The sequence below is a fragment of the Rhinatrema bivittatum genome, chromosome 2, assembly GCF_901001135.1.
Source record: "Rhinatrema bivittatum chromosome 2, aRhiBiv1.1, whole genome shotgun sequence".
Taxonomy (NCBI): domain Eukaryota; kingdom Metazoa; phylum Chordata; class Amphibia; order Gymnophiona; family Rhinatrematidae; genus Rhinatrema; species Rhinatrema bivittatum.
This window is the reverse complement of record NC_042616.1, coordinates 294,693,054-294,720,626: the sequence shown is the minus strand read 5'-3', so window position 1 is coordinate 294,720,626 and position 27,573 is coordinate 294,693,054. Positions and strand designations below refer to the sequence as shown.

The 27,573-nt window shown below is 44.0% G+C and overlaps 1 protein-coding gene across 1 annotated transcript in view; it reads right to left on the bottom strand.

Moving 5' to 3' along the window:
• UBP1 (upstream binding protein 1) overlaps positions 1–27,573 on the bottom strand; it is a 212,916-nt gene that overhangs the window by 122,658 nt on the left and 62,685 nt on the right. Inside the window, 2 exon segments of the mRNA XM_029589647.1 lie at positions 842–948; positions 19,868–19,973. Of these exon segments, the coding sequence (XP_029445507.1) occupies positions 842–948; positions 19,868–19,973 (213 nt within the window).

Here is a 27,573-nt window from a genome sequence, read left to right as displayed (position 1 = left end):
AGAGCCCAAAGTGACACAAATAATGGAAAACCATCTGTGTGCAGTCATTTACCAGTACAGGACTCCTACTCCTCATCAAACTTGGGTCTTTCAGCATAGCAGCATAAAGTGGTTTGGGTCTGTTTCAAAGGACATAGTGATGCCTATGTTTATACAGCTAAATACAGAACAGACCAAAAGTAAGAAAATGAAACATCCACTCTAACAAGCCACTAGAAATACTGGATTCACTGCTGAAAGACTGCCACGTAAATGAAGGAAGACAAAGAAACGCAGAAAGATTCGGTGGTTATGATATTAAGCAGGCCAAGTGTATTCATATAAATCTAGTAAAAATCCAATCTTTAAATAAACAAATAAGGCACACCTGTTAATGAAAAAAAGATTCTACTTCATAAAAAGGTTTACCCAGTTGAGAGAAATATGGATATCACTGAACTAATGCACACAAAATCTATGGTTGTAAACAGCTTCAGGTTTATAAGCTTTCAGTCTCCACATGTTTTCACCTTTGGCAACTTGTACTTAGCTGGGCTAACCTATTCTCCTGCAGGGTCATGCTCCCTTCTGAAGACATTATATATAGCTTCTCCCTAATTTAGGAGTCTTCTTAATGCTCCCTAGCTATTTTCCTGGTTTTCTATCAATAAATTCTGAAAGTACCTTGGCTAGGGATATTGAGGAGTGAACAGAACACATTTTTACAAAATGCTACTATGTTAACCTTTGCTATACCACCTTTAGGCTAAAAAGATTCACAAGAACAATACAAGATAATCACTGCTTACACCAGCATAATATATGGAGTCAAAAAAAGAAAAAAAAATTCCAAACTTGACACCTGAATAAAGGCAGATGAGCGTTTTGATGGGTCCCAGAGAAATTCAATGGCATTCAGTTGGCCTGGATTTGTTCTTGGATCAATAATTCCAACTGACAATGGAATATCTGCAATAAAGGTTGACAATATTTGTAATTAATAACTTTACTAGACACTGATAAAGCAGAAACTTAAAAAAACCTCAAAAGTATTCCCTCAGAATATCAGCAGCATGACAAGTAACAATTGTTTTAAAAATGTTGTATTTGGCAAACCTGAGATGTATAATCACGCTCAAATAAGTCTTACAGTCTAAATTAAACGTATAACCCAGCAGAAATCCACAGCAAGGCCCCCTGTGACTATTCTGTACAGGCAACAGATGATTTTAAAAAAGCACCTAGAATATCCTTAACCTTTTACCGGGCAGCACAGCAAGCCAGGAAGATACAGGAACAATCTTATGTGCTTGTACGCTCTTTAGGCCTTATTAAAGAGTTAGGATAAAATCAAAAAGGACATACCACAGTCATGCTTTAATCATAATTTTCATTTCTTTAAATACTTTAATACTATTGATTACCCTAATGCAGTGAAGCACAATGTTTTTCTTTCAAAGGGCCGAATTAAGAAATTCATATATTTTGAAAAGCAAAAACAGACCATTTTATTTAAATATGAATATTTCTAACAAATACATCTGGAGAAAATGACTGAGAACTACTGAGACAGGCATATAGCGAAAAAGAAATTATGCAATGTGATTATCAATGCATTTCATCCATCTTCCTTCAATGTGACTACAGGGCATGTATTGCATAACTGAAATGTGCGTTTGTTTTAAAATGAATGCTCTTTCAGAACGAGATAGTCTATTTTAGCTCTGAATGAAACAACCCAAAAATACCCCAAAATATCAGAAATTTAAAAAATGTATAGAAGAGAGACCTCCTCCAGGGTCCCCCTCTTTCTCTGGTCCAGTGGGCCTCCCCAGAGCCCTCTACTCCCCCATCCCTGCCAATAACCCGGGATCTCCCCAAACCCTCCCCCCACTTCAACCCCTTCAAAGAAGCCAGGGGATTCCCTCAGTTCCCACTTACCCTGGGGATCTTGATTTGCAGAAGGGGAAAAGCAATCTCCAGTCACTCCTGCTCCACTAGCACCGTTCTGATGATGTCAAAGCTGGTGCCAGTCTCAGGACCAACCAGCATCATTTTTAAAGAGAATAGTCACAGGCAAAGCATGAACGACTGGGGATTGCTTCTACTCCTTTTGCAGACCAAGACCCCGACAAAAAGAATAAGTGGAGACGGGGAAGGTCTTGGCCAGCTCTTCTTTGTGGGGATAGGGGACAGCCCCACCTAGCCTTGGTTCAAATCTGGGAAGCAGCCCCAGAGAAGCCCCATTCTAAGCTTTTGTTTAGAAGAGGCGGGATTATTTAATGCTTATTTTGATTTGGTAAGCGAGCCAAACCCAAAACATATGAGCCAGAACATTTTTAGGAATAAGGAATTTTTCTATGAATGCGACTTCTATTTTCAGTTCTCACTGCTTCAAATAGGTCATACGATTACAACATTTTTAAGCACAGACTGTGTTAAAAACATGTTTGAGTAGTGGAAAAGATACATGTGATTTATAGATATACAGTGTCTTGCAAAAATATTCAACCCCCTATAAAGTCAGCAGATTTGTATGGATTTTGAATGACACAGATTGTTCCAGACAGTATGTTTATTTCAAACTAGTATGCTCTTAAAGTAAATGTTCAAAGTCACAATTAATTCTCAGCATTTTTTTTTTTTAATAAAATTAAAAACCGAAAAATGCTGATTGCATAAGCATTCAACCCGTCTGCTGTGGAAGCTCTAAATTTACACAGATGAAAGATACTGCCCTACAATTGGCCTCTACAGAGAGGTCAACAATCACTTTTTGAAGGAGCTACAGAGCTCAGTGGCTGAGACTGGAGGTGCACCAGTCAACCATATCAAGAGTTCTGCATATAACTGGCCTGCATGGCAGGCTGACTAGAAAGAAGCCATTACGGAAGAAAAAAAACACACATCAAAGCATGTCTGGAGTTTGCCAGAAAACATCAGTGACCCAACTAAAATGTGGGATTAGGTTTTGTGGTCAGATGAGACAAAATGGAGCTTTTTGGCCAAAATTCAAAATGCTATGTGTGGCGCAAATCTAACATTGCCATTCCTCAGCAAACACCATCCCAACAGCAAAGTATGGGGGTAGCATCATCATGTTGTGGGGATGTTTTTCCTCAGTAGGCATTGGGCATCTTGTTAACATTGAAGGACGGGTGGATGGTACAACATATAGGGAGATACTGCAAGACAACCTAATGCAGTCTGCTACAAAACTAACACATAGGAGAGAGTTCATCTTTCAGCAGGATAATGATCCCAAGCACAAGGCCAAAGCAACACAGGAGTGGTTGAATAAAAGGTGAATGTTCTACAATGGCCAAATTGAATTCCAGATCTCAATCCAATCAAAAATCTGTGGCACTATTTAAAAATTGCAGTCAATAAGCATCATCCAACCTACCTGAACATCCTGGAGCAAATCTACAAAGAAGAATGGGCAAAAATCACTCCCAAACCGTATGCAAAGCTGGTAGAAACCTACCCCAACAGACAAAGCTGTTATTGCAGCAAAAGGTGATTCTACCAAGCACTAGTCTGAAGGAGTTGAATACTTATGCAAGCAGCATTTTTAAGTTTTTTAATTTTATTTTACAAAAAATGCAGAAAAATAATGAATTGGGACTTTGAACATTTATTATTTATTTATTTTTTATATATTCCGTCATTTGATCTCAATTGAGATATCACACCGGTTTACATTCAGGTACATGTAGGTATTTCTCTATCCCCAAGGAGCGACAGCAGGACTCGAACCCTGGTCTCCTGGTTCATAGTCCACTGCTCTAACCACTAGGCTATTCCTCCTCCCATATACTTTAAGAGCATACTGGTTTGCAGTAAATATGCTGTCTGGAACAATCTTAAGTGTCATTTGTAATCCACACAAATATGCTGACTTTATTTTGGGGGGGTGTTCGAATGTTTTTGCAAGCCAGTGGCTTCTTGTAAAAAAAGAAAAAAAAAACAAACACAAAAAAACTCAGATGCAGGTACATGGAGTGTACTGAAATTTGATTTAATGTGGGATTAATAAAATTTGAAGTGAGCAAAATCAATTCAAACAGCATAGTTTGAAGAGAAGGCATAGTAAGGAATAATTAAATGAAGCAGCCTTTACAACCAAGTATTATTGAATGTTTTAAAATTTCTTGCGTTCATTTAATGCATATATAAAGGCTTTCAAAAAACATCTTCTAGAGGCTATAATTATAAAACATTGGTCATCTATATTAGAAAAGCAAAGACATTACTTAAAGCTGGTCATATATATATATATATATATACCGTATTTTTCGCTCCATAAGACGCACTTTTTTCCCCCCAAAAGTGGGGGGGAAATGTATGTGCGTCTTATGGAGCGAATAGAAAAAAAAAAAAACTAAAAATCTAACAACCCCCCACCCTCCTGACTCCCCCAAGACCTGCCGACTTAATTTACTACAACCCCCCACCCCCCTGACCCCCCCCCCCCCAAGACCTGCCAAACGTCCCTGGTGGTCCAGCGGGGGTCCGGGAACGATCTCCTTGGCTTCGGCCGTCGGCTGCCAGTAAACAAAATGGCGCCGACGGCCCTTTGCCCTCCTCATGTCACAGGACCGACCAATAGCAGCTGTAGTCCCTGTGACATAGTAAGGGCAAAGGGCCGTCGGCTGCCAGTAATCAAAATGGCGCCGACGGCCCTTTGCCCTCACTATGTCACTGGCACCGACCGCTGCTATTGGTCGGTCTCAGTGACATGAAGAGGGCAAAGGGCCGTCGGCGCCATTTTGTTTACTGGCAGCCGACGGCCGAAGCCGAGGAGATCGTTCCCGGACCCCCGCTGGACCACCAGGGACGTTTGGCAGGTCTTGGGGGGGGTCAGGAGGGTGGGGGGTTGTAGTAAATTAAGTCGGCAGGTCTTGGAGGTGGGTCAGGAGGGTGGGGGTTGTTAATTAATTTAAAGGGTTGGGATGGGGGGGGGGTTTTGGGGGGGAGGGGTTCCCAGAGAAAGAAAAGTTTTCTGATCTGGGGAGTGGACGAAATGGCCCTCCCCAGACCCGAAAACAAAATGGGGAGGAAAAAAAAAAAAGCTATGCACTCCCCTAATTTGCTCCATAAGACGCCCAGACGCAGAGCCGGTTTAGCACAAATTTTTTTTTTTTTTTTTTAATTTCCCCCCTCTGAATCCTAGGTGCGTCTTATGGTCAGGTGTCTCTTATGGAGCAAAAAATATGGTATATATATATATATATATACATATACACACACACACGCACACACACCTCTATGCATGATGCACACACACACACCTTGATGGAGTTGAGGGACAACCTTCTTTTCACGCCGTCCTGCAGAAATTCCAGGATCATGGGGATTTTGACTGTCTGCGGAAGGATGTCGCGGTCCTCACACCAGGCTTCGAATATTCTCCATACTCGTATATATGTTAAGGAGGTGGAGAACTTGCGTGCTCGGAGCAGTGTGTCAATCACTGGTCCTGAGTATCCAGTCTTTTTCAGGCGAGACCTCTCAATGGCCAGACCGTAAGCGAGAATCTTGTTGGGTCTTTGTGGAGGATTGGTCCTTGCTGGAGTAGATCCCTGTGTGGAGGTAGGCATAGAGGGTTTCCCGCCAGAAGTCTTCACATGTCCACGTACCACGGTCTTCTTGGCAAGTCCGGGGCCACTAGAAGTACCAGCCCTCTGTGGTGTTCTATCTTGCAGATGATTCCGCCCAGTAGTGGCCATGGAGGGAAGGCATACAGTAGGTCCTCCTGTGGCCAGGTCTGGATGAGGGCGTCGATTCCCTGGGACAGCGGTTCCCATCTTCGGCTGAAGAACTTGGGAACTCGGGTGTTGGACCCGGTTGCCAGAAGATCCATGGCTGGGGTTCCCCAGTGGTTTACTATCCACTGGAAGGCTGCTGTAGACAGTGTCCATTCCCCTGGATCCAGACTCTCTCTGCTGAGGTAGTCCGCAGTGACGTTGTCTTTTCCCGCGATGTGGGCGGCTGATATCCCTTGTAGGTTTGATTCTGCCCACATCATTAGGGGCTCTATTTCCAGAGACACCTGCTGGCTTCTGGTTACCCCTGGCAGTTGATGTAGGCCACTGTTGTGGCGTTGTCCGACATGACTGACTGATTTGCCCCGGAGTCTGTGACTGAACCGTAGGCAGGCTAGTCTGACTGCTCGGGCTTCCAGTCGGATTATGTTCCATGCCGACTCTTCTTTGTCCCATTGCCCTTGAGCCGTTAGCTCCTGGCAGTGGGCTCCCCATCCTCGCAGGCTCACATCCATGGTGAGCAAGGTCCATTCCGGTAGGGATAGGCTTGTTCCCTCGCTCAGATGGTCTTCTTGTAGCCACCATTATAGCAGGTTCCAAACCTTCACTGGTAGCTAGAGGGGGGCGGAGTAATTTTGAGACATCGGGTTTCACCGTGATAGTAGGGAATGTTGTAGGGGTCGCATGTGGGCCCTTGCCCACGGGAAGACTTCTATGGTTGATGCCATGAGTCCGAGGACTTGGAGATAGTCCCATGCCGTGGGAAGAGTGGAGTTCAACAATGCTCATAGTTGTTCCATCAATCTCCTTCTCCTTGTAGGGGGAAGGGTGACCTTGTTCCATTTGGTGTCAAACCGAACTCCCAGGTACTCTAGGGATTGGGAGGGCTGCAGGTGGCTCTTGGGTGTGTTAACGACCCACATGAGGCTCTACAGTAGTGCCATGACTCTGGTGGTTGCTTGATGGCTTTCCTCTGGCGATTTTGTGCTGATCAGCCAATCGTCCAGGTATGGGTGCACAAGGATTCCTTCTTTCCTCAGTGTCACCGCTACTACCACCATGATCTTGGTGAACGTTCGGGGAGCCATAGCTAGCCCAAACGGTAGGGCCTGGAACTGGTAGTGATGGCCCAATATCACAAAGCGTAGGAAACGCTGATGGATGCAATGGATCGGTATGTGGAGATAGACTTCTGACAAATCCAGGGAGGTCAGGAATTCTTCCGGTTGTACCGCCTTTATGACCGAACGCAGAGTTTCCATATGAAAGCGGGGTACCTTCAGGTAGCGATTGACGGTCTTGAGGTCCAGTATGGGCCAGACTGTTCCCTCTTTCTTGGGCACAATGAAGTAGACTGAATAGTGCCAAGAATTTTGTTGGTGCGTGGGCACCGGTGTTATTGCCTTTAGGGCGAGAGGTTTTGATAGTGTGGTTTCCACTGCCGTCCTCTTGGAGGGGTCGTGGCACGGAGAAATCACAAACTTGTCCAGGGGAATGCTGCAGAAGTCCAAGTAGTATCCCTCTCGGATGATGGATAGGACCCAATTGTCTGATGTTATTTCGACCCATCTTTGGTAGAATAGGGCGAGTCTGCCCCCTATGATCTCTTCCTGTAGATGGGTCTGTTGATTCTCATTGTGTGTTGCGGCTGGGGCCTGGTCCCGAGCCGGCTCCTCTTTTGTTGTGTCTGTTCCGAAAGGACTGTCCCCTGCCAGTGGGGCAAGGGGCTTGGTAAGTGTTTTTGTATGGTCTAAAACGATGGAATCCTCTGCCCTTGGGTGCCCGGGGAAAGGGGCGTTGGTTCCTCTTGTTTCTGTCCTCCGGTAGAAGGGGTACTGGGGACTCGCCCGATTTGTCGGCTAATTTGTCCAGTTCGCTTCCGAACAGGAGTGTTCCTCTAAAGGGCATTCTCGTGAGCTTAGTCTTAGAGGTCACGTCAGCTGACCAGCTTCGGAGCCAGAGATGTCTTCTGCCTGCCACTATGGACGAGAAGCTCCTGGCTGAGGTGCATACCAGGTCTGAGGTTGCATTCTTGAGGAATGATATTACCGGGTCTAATGCCTCGGTTTGACGTAGTTGCGTCCCTGGTCATAGCCAGGCAGGCGCGTGATACCATGGCGCAGCAGGCAGCGATATGTAATGTCATAGCTGATACATCATAAGACTGCTTGGGGATGGATTCCTGTCGTCTGTCACTGGCAACCTTGAGTGAAGCTCCTCCCTTGACTGGTATGGTAGTGCGCTTTGTGGTGGCGCAGACCAGGACATCGACCTTGGGAAACCTCAGGGGTTCCTTCGTTTCGGGGTCCAAGGGGTAGAGAGCTTCTAGGGCTCACCCTCCCTTAAAGGTGGCCTCTGGACCACTGGCAGGGGTTGTGGTTGTGCCACTGGTGGTCCTCTCTGTGCGTGGATGTAGGATTGCAGCTCAGCAAAAAATTCCGCCCAGGTGAAGTTGCCTGGGACCGCATTGGGTCCGACGGTGCTCCCCGAGGGCCCGAGTCGGGAATAGAGAGGTCCGGGGTAGTATTGCTGGTGGAGCCGGAGTCCTCTACAGGCTAAGGGGGACCTTGTCTCTGTTCCCCTTGAGCTTCTTTGCATAGCAGGCAAAGGGCGGAGGTCACCTCGGGCTGCGCCGCTCTCAGGTGGCATGCCCGACAGAGGGCTTGTCCCTTAGCTTTCTTGGACGGCGGGGCCATGATCCTGTACAGGTGCACGTGCCGGGAGGCTTGGTTATGTGCTCCGGGTGCGCCTACGTTGTGCGTGTAGGAGCGGAAGATGCGCGCATGCCTGCACGCACGGACCTAGTTGTGCGCTCGGCACCCTTGAGCGTTCCGCTGTGCGCCCGGCCCCGATGTGCATGCCGCTGTACGCACAAGTACTCTGTGCGCCCAGCTGGCTGTTGTGCGCACGGCTCAGTTTTGCAGACAATGCGGCAACCAAGGGGGGGAAGGCGCCAGCGACCAAGCGGTAAGATGGCAGCCCCCTCAGGGGGTCTCCACGTGGGAGGACCCTCTTGCCTGATCGGGGTCTAGCCCGGACGGGGCTGCTCAACCCGAATATACAGACACCAGAGGAATGATTTGTGCGGCTGTCCAAGCCTCGGAGACCAGAGATTTAGAGAAAGTTTTCTACCTTACCTTGACTCGGCGCTTCCCGGGCGGTCTCCGGCTGCGGGGGCAGAGGGAATTACCTTCACTGCCGCGCTCGGTTTGCACCCGCTGCCTCTCAGCAGCTCCCTTTTCAGGGGGCTAAGTCCAAGCCGGGTCGGCTCCTGGACCAAGGCTGCCTCAGCCGCTCCCTTTCCCGGGTTAAGTCTTGACTAGGGGAGGGACCCTTAGGTATCATCGCAGGAGAATGGGGCTCGTTTTGGAGGTAAGGTTTTCTTTGTTTCTTCTTTAAATTTGGAGATTGGTTTTCTAACGCTGTGCAAGCGTGTGTGAAGTCCCGAACTGCTATGGAGACGGAAAAAAAACTTAACAGAGCCTCGTGCACAGGTATATAGTGCTGATGTCAGATTGAAATCTGACTCCATCTCCAACTGCTATCAGGAGCACACTATACCCATTGGACCTGAGTCCATCTGCTACACGTAGGAAAATTCATGTCATTTAAACGAGCAAAAATGTCAGTTGCAAAAACCAAATTACATTCATTCTGCATTTTCAAAATGATTTACTACTGGTTTGCTTTTTCTGTTAAATTCTTCTCTCTTGAAATGAGAAATGTTGCAGTAACTTATCTCTAAAACAAGCCAAACGTCAGAGTAGTTGATGTCACTATAAAATCGGCAACGTCATCAAGAAATGCTTTGAATTGTCCTTGGTTTAGCTCACAAGTTCTAATGAAATTAACTGCATGCACATCATTACTCATGCTATTCTTGAATCCTATATCCTGCCTATTAGGTTTTGCTGGTGAATAATGCAATATTTTCAGTCCATTTAGAAGATCCAATCCTCACATATGCTGGGGGGGGGGGGGGGGGGAAGATACCCTCACATGCTGAGATTCAGTCATAGAGGGTGCACCATCTAATAGGTTCTTATCATTCTAATCCATACTATTCAAAACCAACAATTCTTGAAGTAATTCTGACCTCTCTCACTGCGCAATGATTAGAGCTCAAAAAGTTCTTCACAGACTTCAAAACCAGATGTTATTCCATGTATAATATACACATTTGATGTGACTGTCAGTTGACTGAACAAGCAAGGGAATAGAGCATTCCCCTCAACTGTGCAGACTGTAGGAGAAACTGCATAATTAGTTTGTCGCTGCATAATCAACAGCCACAGCATCAACGTTTTTAACCAGACTTTCTCTCAGTCTGTTAACTTGACCAAGTCTGCTTTGTTGAATTAACTAAGTTCCCTCACCCATCAGCACTTGGCTCAGAGGACAATACAGTTTTGACCTTATACTGTATGTTAAAATTAAATTAGTTCTGTACTGTTTGTCAAAGTCCAAGAGTCTGCTCTGATACTGACTTGTTAAGCCATTCTAATATATTGTAAACTGCTTTGAAACCGGCCTGGAAAAAAAAACAGATCCTCAAAATGTTTGGAAATAAAGTTCTCACATCCCACCCCTTAATTGAATCTTTTGAAGAAAGCTACAGTCTCAGTCCGGTCTCTCTGTGCTCCAGCCCCTCCCCTTGAAAACAGCCTGTAGGGACCCTTGTTATTGTTCTCGAACCCCACCCCATTCCCTCTTGTTCTAAAGGGAGTGGGGGTGAAGTTGAAACAGTCAGAGGAAACATTCAGGGGCCAATACAGAAAGGTGTGTTCAGTGCAACACACCTATAAGCCCGCATTTGTATGCACCTTTTCTGCAGGAAAAATGTACTCCCATTGCAGGAAGGAGTTTTGCGTGCATAAAATGTACATACCTCAAGGAAAATAATACTTAGCAAATGAGGGCATTAAGTATTACTTCTCAATGCAGTAATGCATCAGACCAGCGCACCTTATTTAGCGCTGGATACACCTGGATCAAGGCTAGAGTTAAATTTCCAGCTATAGAAAAAATAATTAAAAAGGGGAAAAAAGTCTAGGTGGATAAATGTTAAACAGTTATTTACTCTTTTGGATAATACAAGTTAGCAATTAGCACATTTAAAACAAATTGGAGAAAATTATTTTTCACTCATTGCAAAATTAAGCTCTAGAATTCACTGCTAGAGGATGTGGTTAAGCAATTAGTGTACCTGGGTTTAAAAAAGGTTTGGATAAGTTCCTGGAGAAGAGGTTCATAAACTGCTATTAATTAATATTTATTTATTTATTTATTGTTTTTGTTATACCGAGTTTCATGATAGGCATCACATCAACCCGGTTTACAAATAACAAGGAGTGTAAAGCATAACGTAACGTAAAAAACAATATTTTCAATAAGAACCTTGAACTTTAAATACAGTGAATCAGAAAAAGGGAGAGGGAAAGTTACAAAAAACAAGGAAAATAAAATAGGGACTAGCCACTGCTTGTTGCCAGTATTAGTAGCATGAGATCTATTTAATGTTTGGGTTCTTGCCAGTTACTTTTGACTTGGATTGGCCACTTGTTGGAGACAGGATACTGGGCTTGATGGACCTTGGTCTGACCCAGTATGGCATATCTTATGTTCTAGTTTGAAAAAACTAAAAGTAGCAGTTGCAAAGGTAAAAGTTTTCTTGAGACATGGATGCTGTTTAAAAACACCATCTTGGAAGCCCAGACAAAATATATTCCATGCATGAAAAAAGGAACAAACAATTGCTAGCATGATTATATGGTGAGGTGAAAGAGGCTAACAAAGCCAAAAGGATATCTTTCAAAAAATAGAAGGTGAACCCAAATAAAGAAAACAGGAAAAAGCATAAGCACTGGCAAGTTAGATGTAAAGCATTAAGGCAGGCCAGAAGAGAATTTGAAAAAAAAAAGCTTGTCAGAAAGGCAAAAACTCAAAAATTTAAAACTTTAACTATATGCAAATCAAGAAGCCTGTGAACGAGTCCACTGGACCACTAGATGACAGAGGTAAAAGGGGCGCTCAGGGAAGATCAGTCAAATTTTTTGCTTTGATCTTTACTGAGGAAGGTATCGGGGCGATACCTATGCCAGACAGTGTCTGAGGTTGATGATTCAAAGGAACTGAAGCAAATCTCGGTGAATCAAAACATAATAGAGCAAACTGACAAACTAAAGAATAACAAATAGGGATCGGATGGTGTACATACAGAATCCTGAAACAACTAAAAATAGAATTATATACTTACTAGTAATTTCTAACTTCTTATTCAAATCAGTTATGATTCCTGAGAAAATCAAAGCATCATAAGACAGAAGGCAATGTCCTACTGTTTATTGGTAACTGGCTAAAACACAGGAAACAGATAGCAGATCTGCATGGTCATTTCTCTCAGCGGGGAAAGGTAAATCAGTGCTTTTTAATATATTTATAAATTATCTGGTAAGAGGAGTGATGAGTGAGGTGATCAAATCCACAGAGGACACAAAATTATTCAAAGTAGTTAAATCAAAACCCAATTGTGAGGAATTACAAAAGGACCTTGTGAGACTGGGGGATTGGGTATCTTAATGGCAGATGAAATTTAATGTGCACGTGATGCTGGCTTCCATATTAGGTGTTACTAATAAAAAAGAATCTTGTGGAAAAGAATCTCAGAGTCACTGTGGACAATACTTGGAAATCCTCAGTTTGATGTGCAGCTGCAGTCAAAAAAGCAAATAGAATAGTAGGTACTGTAAAGAAAAAATTGGAAAACAAAACCAGAAGATAATATAATGCCTCCATGGCACAACAGCACCTTAAGTACTGTGTACAGTTCTGGTCAACTCATCTCAAGAGATACAGTAGATCTAGAAAAGTTACAGAAAAAGGCAACCAAAGCAACAAAGGGGATAGAATGGCTCCCCTATGTGGGAAGGCTAAACAGATTACGACTCCTCAGCCTGGAGAATAGACAGCTGAGAGAAGATATGTCTAGGGACCTTCATTTTCAGTTTTTAATTTTCCGGCCAATTTCAATGTTAAAGCAAAAAAGAAATCAGTGGAAAAATGACTTTTCCACTGATTTTTCTCCTGTGTGTCATATCAAAGTCATTTTTCCACTGACTTTTTTTGTGGTTGTTATAAGATTAAAATTCCCAAGCAAAATAAAATAAAAACTAAAAACGAAGGTACCTAGACATGTCAAAGTTCATGAATGGGGTAGAACAGATAAATGCTTATTTACTCTATCCAGAAGAACTAGGTCTACGGGACACACCATGAAGCTAATAGGTGGCACTTTTAAAACAAATCAAATGTAAAGTATTTTTTCACTCAGCCCACAATTAATTTAACAATTTTTATTGGCAATGCACAGAAGATGAAAATCTCACAAACTGGATATCACCACCAATTTTCCCCAATTATAACATTTAAAAACATTAACAAAATCAAACTTACCAGCAACCACCTAAGTAAAAGGTTGGAGATAAAGAAGCACTGCATATAAATTGTAACAGATAGGGACCGATGCAATATTTATGTGCAGAAAGCAAGCAATGGTCAGCGTCCACTTTCATAATGCGCCACCAGGAGCCCCTCTCCTGGGGGCACCATACAATATTTAAATTAGGGGACGCGTTATCAAGGAGGCGCTAGGGTCGCTTGCATGCCCCTAGCGCCTCCTTGGCAAAGGGAGCCTGAGAGCAGCAGCCGTCCGCCGGTTAGGAAAACCAATGCCGAATTTATCGGCTTCGGTTTTCCTAAACGGCGCCCAGCCAGGGGTTCAGGAAACAGACGCTTGCCAACTGAGTGTCTGTTTCCTGTACCTGACTGCTGGTGCTTTTTTTTTTTTTTAGTTACAGTATTAAAGATTTTTCCTCCTACTTAATATCCCAATGATATTAAGTAGGAGGCAGTACATTTTTTTCTGCTTTTCTGTACTAGTTTAAGAAGCACTCAGCAATTAACGCATGCTCCGGGCAAGCGTTAATTTCTGATTGCAAAAATGTGCGTCTTCACATGCACTTATTTTTTTTGCATTTGGAGTGAATAGTTAATAGCTTCATTTACATGCATTTGCATGGGATAAGCACTATTAGATTCACTCCGCGTTAGATGCGCATTGTAGAGGTGCTAATCCCTTTATCGGCTGAGCGCACTGTATTGCATCGGCCCCATATTGTCAAACCTCAAGTAACACCCCTAGGTCCCCTTCTAATTGTCTGAGTTGCACCATCTTTTGATATTCCTCTGACAAGTCATTAACAAAGGGAGACCAAATCTGACAAAATTTAGCATAGTTTTTATCAGTTTTGGAATGAGCTGTACAATTTTCCATATAGGCCATAGCCATCATCCAGTTCGCCCATTCAGCAAAAACTAGAGGTAACTCTAACCCAATTAAATGTGAGTGGCGGCTGCGAGTGAGGGAGCAGAAGTTCTCTACTTTGCGGTTGTGGACGGACACAAAGAGGTCTATTTGTAGATACCCCCAAAGTTGGAAGATGGTGTCCGCTACCGTGGGGTTGAGAGACCATTCGTGCGGATGGAAGGTTCGACTCAACTTGTCCACTAGAACATTGTCCATGCCCGCCAAATAGGTCGCTCTGAGGTAGATCGAGTGGGAAAAGGGCAACGCCCATATCTGTGCAGCTTCCTGACACAGAAGGTAGGAGCCCGTTCCTCCTTGTTTGTTGATGTACCACATCGCCACCTGGTTGTCGGTCTGAATCAGGATGATCTTGTTTGAGAGGCAATCCTGGAAGACTCTGAGGACATATCTGATAGCCCGTAGCTCCAGGAAATTTATCTGATGTTTGGCTTCCTCTGGAGACCAGGTTCCCTGAGTCTGAAGGCCATCGACATGAGCAACCCAACCTAGATTGGAGGCGTCCGTCATCAGGATAATTTGAGGTTCCGGAATTTGAAAGGGAAGGCCTTGAAGAAGATTGGAGAGCCGCATCCACCAAGCCAGTGACATGCGGAGCTGCTTGGTAACGTGGACAATGCAGGACATTGAATGGTAAGCCTGAACCCACTGGGATTTCAGAGTCCACTGCATGACTCTCATGGCGAGGCGTGCCATTGGAGTGACATGGACAGAGGATGCCATGTGACCCAACAAAATAAGGAAATGTCGAGCTGTCGTGTAATCTCGATCCTGGAGGCACTGCGCTAGGGACATGAGAGTACGAGCTTGATCCTGAGGGAGGAATGCTTTCGGCTCCTATGAAGGAAAGGGTTTGAGATGGAACTAGGCTGGACTTGGGATAGTTGATCAGAAACCCGAGAGACAGCAATGTATGGAGAGTTAGACATAAGGAGGCTAGTGTGTCCTTTTGAGTTGGAACCCTTATCAGCCAATCATCAAGATAAGGGTAGACCATGGATGCCCTGACACCTCAAGTAGGCCACAACCACTACAAGGCACTTGGTAAAGAGGTGCAGATGCTAAGCCGTAGGGCAGTACCCGATACTGGAAGTGCCGGGGGCTGACTAGGAATCGAAGGAATTTGCGGTGAGACAGAGTGATCGAGATGCGTGTGTATGCGTCCTGAAGATCCAGAGAGCAAAGCCAATCTCCTCTTTGCAGAAGAGGAAGTAGAGTGCCCAAGGTTACCATCCTGAATTTTTCCTTCTGTAGATACTTGTTTAAGGCACAGAGGTCCAGGATTGGACGAATGCCTCCTTACTTTTTTTGGATTTAGGAAATACCGGGAATAGAACCCCTGACCCTGCTGGGAGAAGGGCACCGGTTCTATTGCTCGGGATTTCAGGAGGGTTGAAACTTCCTCCTCCAGAAGAGAGGAGTGGTCGGATGATCCCCACTTCGGCCAAGGTGGGGAGTCTGCTGGTACAGACAGGAAGCTGAGGTGGTAACCTTGAGTCAGTACAGCAAGTACCCACTGATCTGAAGTGATCGTATGCCAGAGGTTGGTGAAGTGGTACCACCGAGTGCCGACGGATACGGAAGGTAGAGGAGGTTGGCTTATGCTCTCCAGCAAGGAGTCAAAATCCAGCAGCTGGGCCCGGTGGAGGAGCTGGCTGAGCTTTCTGAGGCCCGGATTGTCTGGCTTGTGACCCTTCTGGTAAGGTCTGGAGGGGCGACCTCGAGTAGCAGGAGGATATCATCTCTGCGGCTTGAATGACGGCCGCTAAGAGTCTCTTCGGAATGTCCTTTTAGAGGTGGACGGAAAATCAGAAGGCACTGATGAAAGTTGGCGTAGCGTCTCATGGTGGTCTTTGAGCTGTGCTACAGTCTCCTGGATTTTGTTCCTGAAGAGATTATCTCCAGCAGAGGGCAGATCAGCCAACCGGTCCTGCACCTCTGGTCTTGCCGGTGGACTTCAGCCAGGCCCATCTTCGTGCACTAATCCCCGCTGCAGACACTCTAGAAACAGTGTCAAAATGTCATAGGCAGCTCAGACCTCATTATTGCCAGCATCTAGATCCTTCTGAGCTAGGGCATTAAGTTGATCCTGAAGCTGGTTAGGTAAAGATTCAGAGAAATCCTGGATCTTTTTGAATAGGTCTCTGTTATACTGGGTCATGTATAACTGGTAGGAGGCAATGCGAGAAATAAGCACTGAACCATGGAAAACACGACGGCCAAATGCATCCAGGGACCTCTGTTCTTTCCCTGGAGGAATGAGGTTTAGAACATCATGCTTTTTTCTGGGCTGACTCCACAACCACAGAATGGTGATTCAGCTGTGGTTTTTGGAAACCAGGGGCTGTCTGTACCAGGTAGGTGGCATCTGTCTTCCGAGTCACCGGTGGTACAGATTCTGGATGTTCCCAATTCCTCTTCAGCAAGTCGAGGAGGACTTCATGAACAGGTATGGACATGATTTCCTTGGGTGCATCTACAAATTGGGGCACTCCCAGCATCTTGTGTCTGGAGTCCTCTTCCGTCTGAAGTTGGAATGGTATAGCTTCAGAAATTTCCTTTATAAAATTAATAAAGGACAGGTTCTCTGGAGGAGAACGTCTTCTCTCCTCAGGGGGAGATGGCTTGAAGGTAGATCATCAGAATCCTGGGAAGAATCATCGGTCCAAGGATCGTAAGGCTGATCACCTGCTCCCATAGGATCTCCAGAGGGAAGTAATGGTGCTATTCCTGAAGGATCAGGCCTAGGCACAGACGGCAGAGGAGGCACCGATTGAGGACGATGCGGTACCGATAGTATCTGTGACATCGATGGGCGAGATGGTGGGAAGATCTCAGGCGGTCCGGGCATAGGTTCCAGCCTCGGTGCTTCTTCATCATCCGATGACAAAGGAATCAGGGTGGAAGGTGGTGGACATACCGGTATCCTCTGTTCCACTGGTGGAAGGACACCGATCAGAGCATCCAATCTGCCGAATAGCGGTGCAATCGCCGTGGGTATCGGGTCGGTGACTGGGACTGGCATCGGTATGGGCGCTGATGGAGGTTGGAAGCCCTGCAGTGCCTTACCGATGGCCTCTTGGATCATCCGATCCAATTCCTCACGAAAGACTGGGGGGCATGCAACCCCAGCTCCGGAGTAGGAGGCAATACTGGCGTAGCCGGAAGGTCCACCGGTGAAAGTGGAATCGCAGCTCCCGGCACCAATGAAGGTGGGGAACGCCTCTGAGACCCAGTCACAGAGGAGGATGGGGGCCATCTCTGGAGATGTCGGTGGCTCTGTCAATGCCAAGGGCTTGCCTGGATCAGCGGACTGTGTCGACGCTTTTCATGATGTTCTCCTCTGTCCTTCTCCGGAGCCGATAAGGAAGAAGTCGACACCTTCGGAGTAGTCTATGCCGGTCGGGCAGCACCGGTGTCCCACTGCTGGCAAGAGGTCGATGGCACCAGCTCAGACGATGTCGAAGTGGTCGATGGAGTCAGAGGCTTTGCCTGAAAATGAAACTCCATCTTCTCTGAGTGGGCTTTCTGGCCCTTCGGTATCATTTGGGCACATTTGGTGCACGTTAGGATGACTTGGTTGGACCCCAAACATAACACACAAACCCTGTGTGGGTCTGTGATGGACATTGTCCGAGAACAGTCGGGGCACTGACGAAAACCCGAAGCCATGGCTTTGACAAACATTTAGCCGTGGTGCGGTCGATGGCCGCTAGGCCCCGAAGGGAAAACTAGACGGGAATCAACCACAAATGAGGGTAAAGCCTTACCTTTCGACCGCGGAGTACGCTATCGATAGGGGGACCCCATGGGGTAGAATTTTTTGAAAATTTTTAAAGAAGTTCCGTGAGGGAAATTCCTATCAGGAATCTCTAGAGAGCTCCTTAACCTGCGTGGCTACTGCTGCGTGGAAAAAAAAAAAAGAGACTGAAGGGGGACCCCTGCTGGATGCAGGGTTAGTGCCAAGCTGGGCATGCCCAGTAGGTGCCACTCAAAGTGCTAGAAACTTTGACAAAAGTGTTCCGTGATTGGGCTTCATCCTTATGATGTCACCCATATGTGAGGATTACCATCCTGCTTGTCCTGTGAGAATTGAGGTGATGGAAAGGGAGAAAGGTGCTTTCCATAAATCGACAACTGGAAAGATTTTATTAATTCTGGTACCTTTGAGAGCTCCCATTGTGATCTACACTCAGATTTCGTATCACAATTTTTATTTGTTCACATTTATAATCCGCTCTTCCCTGAAGGTCCCAAGCAAGATTAGAGAACAGAAAATATAATTTAAAAAATGATAAAACATAAAATGCACATCACTACACCATAGTGACAGAATACCTCTGCATCATATATATGATAAATAGACCTGAATCACAAGATCATAGCACCTCTGTTCTAAAATTGAACATAATCAAAATGCAAGAGCAAACAACCATGTTTTAATCAACTTCCTAAAACTTAATCTTCCATAAATCAGTGCTTTCTTTTTGAGCAGCTTGACATTCTGTGGTTTTACAGTAAAACCATTGAGAGGACATTTAATATGTTAACATTTTGAGGTGGTGTAAGACCTTATAACACAGAAATCGTTCCCATGAGCGGAAGATCCTATTTCCTATAGACAGAGGTTGTATAGGTTATGTAACAAATGCTGTTGGAGTAACAAGTACATCATTCATTTTTTCCCCCTATTAGATGTTGCTAATGTGTAAGCTTCACATGCCTACATCACTGTGTGGAAGAATTATAAATCAATTCAGCTCTGGCAAGCATTGTTTGGAAAAGCACAGGCTAGGACTTGTTCTGTGCCATTTTTGTCTCCTGCCAGATAGTAACATAACATAGTAATGATGGCAAATAAAGACCAAACGGTCCATCCAGTCGCTCCATGCAGGTTACCCTCATGTCTTCTGTTAAGGGTAGCAACAATAACGACAGAGGGAGTTGTGTCAAGCCACAGTCTGTGCTGTGACTACTGCTCTCATGGTACCCTCTTTGGGTCCCCTGGCTCTCCTCCCTCCATTCAGGCTCACATCTGGGGCATTAGAACTAGACTGAAATGGCCTGCTCCCAGGAAAGCAGTATGTTTTTCCTCCCTGACCAGACTGCAGCAGATAAGTGCAGCCGCTGGAAGGCTGCATATATTTTTATTCCCCAGTTTGTAAAATGGCTATAGATTGCGCATCGCTGTTCTGGGGGTTGTATGTGATCCACTTACACTTTTTTTTTGCATTCCTTCTTTGCATTTTGGATTAAGATGCCATAAAAATAAAAAAAAAAACAAAAACAAACAAAACAAAAGTCACAGTCTTAACAGTTGGTCCCCAAATAAGCCCATAATCTTCACAGCTATTCCCACTCCAGTCTTCACATTTTCTGGGTGATTCACTAAGACTTTTCTCCCATTCTGTGTCTATGGGAAAATACCTTGATGAATCAGGCCCTAAGTTTGGGTTAGTGCTGATCTTATTTAGACCTCTGAGTGATTGAGGTCTAAATATTTGATACATTTGCATGCAATGTCTCATCTAGCAAATAGGGCTAACTTACATATTTAGGTTATCCAAAAGGCTAAACAGGTTTATGGCTTTTTCTCTTTCCAATAAACTTTAACACAGATGTGTCTTGACACCAAATGTTTATCAAATCCAAAAGGGATCAGCTTTCATCATAATCCAAAAGAACTGAAATGTTAAATATTCTACAATCAATTCAGTCATCTTTATATTCAATATACCTAAATCCAGAAGCCGGTCACCAGGACGGTTCCACTTCCAACCTTCTAGTTGCTGGTGCTCTGTATATTGCAACCGTCGGTCATGAAACACAACTCTTATAATACTCTAGGCAGGAAAAAGAAAAACTGGTTACAAACTGATCTTCAAAGGAAGGAGTGTTAGCTAAACTAATAACATTCTGATCTACAGAAAAGGCCCATCTCCTGCATCTTATTTTTGTGTTTTATTGGTCGCTCGTTCAGCTTATTTGTTCTGCTCTTGAAATCTGTAGCCTTTTTTAAAATTCTAATTCTTATTTGTGCTGACATGAATGTTTTACTTACTGTTTAATTTTTATTGTATTTTTGGTATGATGTTTTCTCTTAATGTTATTTTGTGTGATGAATATGGCTTTGTATTTGCTGAGTGTTTGGAAAGGAAAGTCACAGATTAGAGAAAATTAATAAAAAATAGCAGTGATTCCTCTGTCTCTCTTAATTACTTTATGAATAAAGAATGTCAGATACAAGCTGTTTAAGATGTTGCTTATTTATATAATTCCAAAATGAGAGTTATGTTTAAAATAATGGTTTATGCCTATATGCACTACATTCTGATGTTTCATCAGGAAAAACTGACTTCATAAAGCTAGCATTTTTTATAACATATGAAACAGTCTTAATAACTAGCAATTCAGGGAGAGGAAGTAAAGAAAAAATATTGCCTGGAGTTTTAGTATTTCTCTGTGCCAGGCTTCAAGAGATCAGACAAATTTACTTCCTGCTGTAGCATTGTGTTGACTGGAGAAAAGTAGGCATGTCTTTATGAATATAAACCAATAAACAAAGAACGAAGGCAGCTTCCTGGGCACATGCTGACGAGTTTTCAACTGACTGTGCTAGCTTCCCCTGCCTCGAGTCAAAAAGCAAAGACTGGTTAAACCAATTTGCACAAAGAGTCTCTTCTAACTCCGTATTCCTACTACAGATGATGATAGGCTCGGTACAGCATTTGATGGCTTCAACTGGCACTTCTCAGCTTTTTGGCTAAGATCCGTGTAAGATCTAAGCCACGAGTTGAGACCTGTCCCTTCTTGGCCTTTTGGCTGAGCTCATGAACCTGTGCAATATGAAGGAATAACCCACTGCTTTCACACTCTGACGGGCACAATAATATTGCCACTATTGCCAAAGCAGGACTAAATCTTCAGTTTAAAAGATATCCAATTGCTTGTACTGTCTTAATTCCCTGAGGTTAAGAAACAAAGCCTTATATTTGCCCAAAAGCAACTACTGCTTAGAGAAAGGACAGACTTGTTTAAAGATAGTCTCTAGCAAAGTCCACTTTGAACCATTCAAACTTATGTGATGGTTAGGTTTTCTCAATGGAGGAGTGCCCCAGGGATATGTACTGGGACTGGTACTTAACATTTATAAATGATCTGGAAAAAGGAACAATAAATGAAGTAATCAAATTTGCAGACAATACAAAATTATTCCTAGTTATTAAAATCACAAGCAGACTGCAAGAAATTACAGGGCAACCTTGTAAGACTGGGCATCCAAATGGCAGATGGAATTTAATGTACCGTATTTTTCGCTCCATAAGACGCATATTTTCCCCCAAAAGTGGGGGGGAAATATATGTGCGTCTTATGGAGCGAATATTTAAAAAAAAACAAAAAAAAACTAAAAATCTAACAACCCCCCCCACCCCACCCTCGACTCCCCCAAGACCTGCCAAAATTCCCTGGTGGTCCAGCGGGGTCCAGGAGCAGACGGTCCTTTGCTCTTAACTATGTCACAGGGGCTACCGCTGCCATTGGTCGGCCCCAGTGACGTAGTAAGGGCAAAGGGCCTTCGGCGCCATTTTGATTACTGGCAGCCAACGGCCCAAGTCCAGGAGATCGCTCCCGGACCCCCGCCCGACCACCAGGGACTTTTGGCAGGTCGGGGGGGGGTCAGGAGGGTGGGGGGTTGTTAATTAATTTAAAGGGTTGGGATGGGGTTGGGTTTTTTTTGGGGGGGGTTCCCAGAGAAAGATAAGTTTTCTGATCTGGGGAGTGGACCAAAATGTCCCTCCCCAGACCGGAAAACAAAATGGGGAGGAAAAAAAATGTTATTCCCTCCCCTAATTTGCTCCATAAGACGCACACACGCCCGGGGACAGAGCTGGTTTAGCACAAAATGTTTTTATTTTTAATTTTCCCCCTCTGAATCCTAGGTGCGTCTTATGGTCAGGTGCATCTTATGGAGCGAAAAATACAGTACACAAGTGCAAAATGTTGCGCACAGGGAAAAATAATCCAAACTGCAGTTAGATAATGTTAAGTTCCATATTAGGAGTCACCAGCAAGGAAAGGGATCTAATTATCCTGAACAATAAGTTGAAATCTTCAGCTCAGTGTGTGGAGATTGTCAGAAAAGCAAACCGAATATTAGGAATGGAGAATAAAACAGAGAATAATGCCTCTATTATTGCTCCATGGTGTGATCACACCTAGAATACTGTGTGCAATTTTGGTCATCACATATCAAAGAAAATATAGCAGAACTACATATGGTACAGAGAAGGGAAAACAAAATGATAAAGGTGATGGAAGAACCCTAACCTCCCTAGTCTATGAGAGAAAAAGCTAGATAGGTTAGGACTCTTCAGCCTGGGGAGAAGAGATGGCTGGGGGGAGATATGATAGAGATCTAAGGATCATGAGCGGAGTGGATTGACTGTTTACTCTTTCAAAAAAATAGAAACTAGGGGACCCCATGATGTTACTAAGTAGCACATTTAAAACAAATTGGAGAATGTTGTTTTTTTTTCACTCAATGCACAATTAAGCTCTGGAATTCACTGCCAGAAAATGTGGAAAGGCATTAGGCATAGCTGGGTTTAAAAATGTCTGAACAAGTTCATGGAGGAAAAGTCTATAAACTGTTATGAACCAGGTAGACTTGGGGAAAGCCACTGCTTATTCCTGGGCATAGCAACATGGAAATCTATCTACTAACTCAGGATCCTGCTAGATACTTGTGACCTGAATTGGCCACTGTTAGAAACAGAATACTGGGATTGATGGACCCATGGGGTCTGACCCAATATGACGGTTCTTATGTTAAGCTTGACTATACTGTCTTTCAACTGACCAGCTTGTCAGAAGCATGGACACCCAGAAAGTGAGGTAGCTATTACAGATGCTCCTTATACTGAGAGAGTTTTCTGGAAACACGGCCCAATTTGAGTGGCCCTGTTCAGGATTTGGGAAGTATTCAAAACATAAGAGTAATCAAAAATGTTTACATGCAATTACAAAAAAAAAAAAAGTAAAAAGAAAATAAAGCTCTGAACTCTTTTGGGACCCGATGATTAAAACTCTAAACAGATAATAAGGTTACAAAAAAATGTGAGTGCCCCTTAGCATTTTTCAAAATTGCTTTGCAGTTATTTGGTGCCAGTCTGTTTAAGACTACAGCATAAGTTCATAGTAATCTATCACACACTTTAAAGAAATTTGTTTACACGAACCATAAAGAATTCAATCTTAGAATTCATAGCGATACCAGAAAATAAAATAAAAACACTTACATGAACTAAAAACAGTTACACTGTAAACAAAGCCAGTATGAATCTGTTATTGCAACAGGTCTCTGCAGCTGAGACATAGCCCTCCCTTCTCCTTCACAACCCATATGCAGTCTGGCAGTTTGAGCATGAAAGCAGAATGCAGAAGTGCAAAGATCGAGGTGATAACCTAACCAGAGGCAGCTGGCCAAGAAAACTGAAGAAAGGCTGCACAGGCACAGAAGCACAGAACACCTAGTACAATATAGAAGGAGCATAACCGATGGCAAAACACAGGGCTCCTTGAAAGCCCTTCGAGCATTCAGAACTGTCTTTCAACACCTAGCACACAGTCCGTGAACATAGGGCAACAGAAGAGTCAGCAACAACATTCAAAGTATTATAGCAGGAGCTGGAGAAAGTGGATATATGACCATAAAGGGTAAACAAAGACTAAGTCTTCAGGAAGAGAGCATACCAACACAGAGCAACCCAAGTTGCAGATCTAGGGCAACCGAAGAAAAGGTTTTGGCCAGCCTGCATATAATCTCATAGTTCAGTAGCACAGGACAATATTTTTTTTTTTTTTTATTTTATTTTATTTTATTTATATACCGACATTCATCTCAATTGAGATATCACACCGGTTTACATTCAGGTACTGTAAGTATTTCTCTATCCCCAGAGGGCTTACAATCTAAGTTTTTTGTACCTGAATGTGGATGTGCATTCGCTTGAATCCGAAAGAGGAAATCTGATAAGTTGATTTTTGTTTCAGTTTGTTGCAACCGAACCAAAACAGCAAGGTACTAGGAAATACCTGAAACCTTAGCAGTTTATTGGGCTTGGTTCTATTATGGAGCGTTAAGAACTCGGCTCATGGGATGGCCCCCATGAGCCACTGTACTCACACCCCAATGCCAAGACCAGCCCTGAATGCCTTCACGCCATCCTGTGGCGAGGATGTCACTGGGCTGCTCCTTCCCCCGGATGTCCTAAGGCACGCAGAGCTTCCCATCTTAAAGGGACAGTGGTGGGAAAGTACCCACAGTGCACTTTTAATGTAGTCATCTGGCTCTTTCATATAAAGGCACCTCAGATTTCTCTCCAGTATCTCAACAACAGATGTTCTGCCTTGCAGTGCGTGTTACTGGCATTCCCAATTCTTGCATTCCTGTGCCTTACCTTCCAGCCTTGCCTGGTTCAGCCTTGCCCTGACCGTCTTTGTCCAGCGCCTTCTGTGAGTCTAAATTTCCCTTACCCTGATTCTTCGGATCGTGACCCCTTGCTTGGACCTGACCACCACTGCCTGCCACTCGCGTTAGCTGCCTGCCCCAGCCTTGGCCTGTTCCTGTCTCAGTTAGTCTGCTGCATGCCTTGACCCCGTGTGCTTTTGGACTTTAGTTACCTTTGCTGCCCTAAGGACCGCCTAAGGCCTGCCAGCCGCCAGAACCCAAGGGCTCAACCCACGGAGGCGGCTGGTAAAGGTAAAGCTCCAGACTGTCCCACTACAGGGCATGTTCGCCAGCTGCCAGTGTAGGGCTCCTGGGTTCACCCTTGAGGCGGCTTCAACTATGCTGCAGCACAAAGGGCTCATACACCCGTTACCCTTCACATGGGATAAACAAAACAATGCATTTTATTTTTTACTTCCAGTAATACAGTTGCACCGATTGGAGGATAGGGCAAGAAAGCAGCATGACCAATTACACTGAAACAGATTTTCGACCAGCCTATCATAGTGTGACTCCAATTTTTTTTTGTAGCTGAAAGCAAAAACAAACAAAACTTAAGCTTAGCACACATTTTCTTGTTGCTTTCAGGAGAGACTGATATATTGGGAATCATATCCCCACTACAAGAATCAACATCAACAAAGGCATAACAAATGAGAAGTCAATCACCAAACCCAATCCTCTAGTCCCTTCCCCAATTGACGCTGTACAGAAATTGTGTCAGGACCGCTACAGACCTCGTCCAGAGTTTCCTCTGGCTTCACCTTTCCCAGGGATAGTAAGTTTACCAATTTTCAGTTACTAGAAGTTAGATTAGACTTCTATCCCATATCCAGACCCAATGATCAATTTGTACATCAAGACTCCTACAGACCTTCTCCAGAGTTTCTTTTGGCTTCAGATTACCATGTATGATACTTTGCAAAACTTTGGATGCCTTGGGATATTCCTATCACTACTTTTGTTCTTCTCACAGTGCCTGGGGGTGTCCTGCCTCCGTTTGGGCTTCTTTAACCACCCCCCAACCCCCACTTGTGTTGCCTGGGATGTTCCTGTCTGTGTCTGGACTGCTCCCCCCTCCCCCACCTCAATGTCTGGGGATGTTCCTAACTGGGCTGCTTCCTTCTCCCCTCCCCCCCATCCCACTCATGGAGCCTGCGTGTATTCCTGCTTTTCTGTAGGCTGTTTCGTCCCCCCTCCTTGCACTGCTAGGGGGTGTTTCTGATTCTTTGGGCTGCTTTGCCCCCTCCTGTTCCCTTGGGCTATTCATGCCACTGTCGGTGTCACTTTTCCCCACGCATGGTATCTTGCCGTGCTGTGCCTGCTGCTGTCTGCCAGTTTCATTAAACTTGGATTGAAGGGAGGCCCAAACTGTAAGTATGATAGATTGCTTATTAAGTAGCTGATACATGCTGCTAGGGTCACCATAGCAGCAATGTGGAAGTCCTCCCCTAAACGAGAGAACTTACATAAACAAGTGTATGAGACCACATTGATTGAGAAGCTGATCCAGCTTCTTAAAAATAGAGAGCCCTTATATGGGGAGATCTGGGCAAAATATTGGATTTATTACAGAAGCATTGATTCATAATTTGCCAAACTTCTGGGGTGCTAATCGGCACTTTGAGCATTACATGGCCACTGTAAATGCCTTTAGGTAATTTACACAATATGAGATTTTTTTTTTTCTGCTCTTGCATTTTGTACTCATGCTTTTGTAATTCCATTAATGCTATCTCAATCCTAAGAAATAAAGAGTTTAAACTGACAGAAAACCCCAATGTTGGGAGTCAAAGCAATGCATTACTTTGCCCATTGACTTTAATGGAAACAAATGAAACATGATGATAAATTAGTCTGGGAATTGAAATGAATGAAAAATTTAAATGGCAAATAAACTATACAATTTCTTTTTATATGCACATCTCTTTTGGACAAGTCTAAACTATTATAAGTTTATTCTACGAAATCAGATATTAGAATTGTATTTGTATGCTATATATGGATCTTGTAAATAGTTATAAAAAAAAAAAATATTGTGAATTTTGTTTGCCCACTAATGTGTCATCTATAGCTAGAGTGAAAAGATTCCTTGTGTGACTGATTGTGTAACACACAGCATGCCCAGTTCTGTAATTAAGTTAATAAGCTCAAATCCAGAACGGAAGGATTTGTAGAACTGGTGAACTGCTGCCTTCCAAGAACACCTGCTACTCGTAAGATACTTCACTTTAACAGAAGACAAGTGGTTCATTAACGTCAAACAAAAAAAAAAAAGGAAAAAGCAATAATTCTATCAATAGGTTGGCAAATCCTCTTTTTGGCAAGCCCAAATGCCCTTTTTTTTTTTTAAAAAATATCAATTACAACCTGACTATATAAAAATAGATCTGGGGGCGGCAGGAGGGGGTGCAGGGCTGGAGCTGGGTTATAACCTTCATAAAGACTCTGGAGATCAGACTATCCAAACTCACAGTCAGATCAGGAGTTCAGATCCAAATAGTAATAGGAGGTGAATACGTGGCTTGAACACCACTTTGCAGATTTGCAAAGTTCTTCTACAGAGGTTGATCAGAAAAGAGGTGGCAAACACAGCCATGGCCCTGGTATTATGAGATATAACCAAAGGATATGCAATGTGCTATCCAATTAGATTATGTTGGCTTGGACACTACAATCCCAGCTTTACTGGGGGTAAAGATATACAAAAAGCTGAGTGAATTTTCTATGATCTTTAACCCATTCCAGATAGAAGGCAAACTATTTCTTGTGATGTAAAGTGTGCAGAGCTTGTTCACCTTTGACAGCATGTGGCCTTGGGGAAGAGTTGAAAGGATAATTCACTACACTGGAAATCCAAAACTACCTTAGGCAGGAAAGGTGCAGCGTCACCTTGTTATACTGAAACGTATGTAACCCTTTGTCCAGGGAAT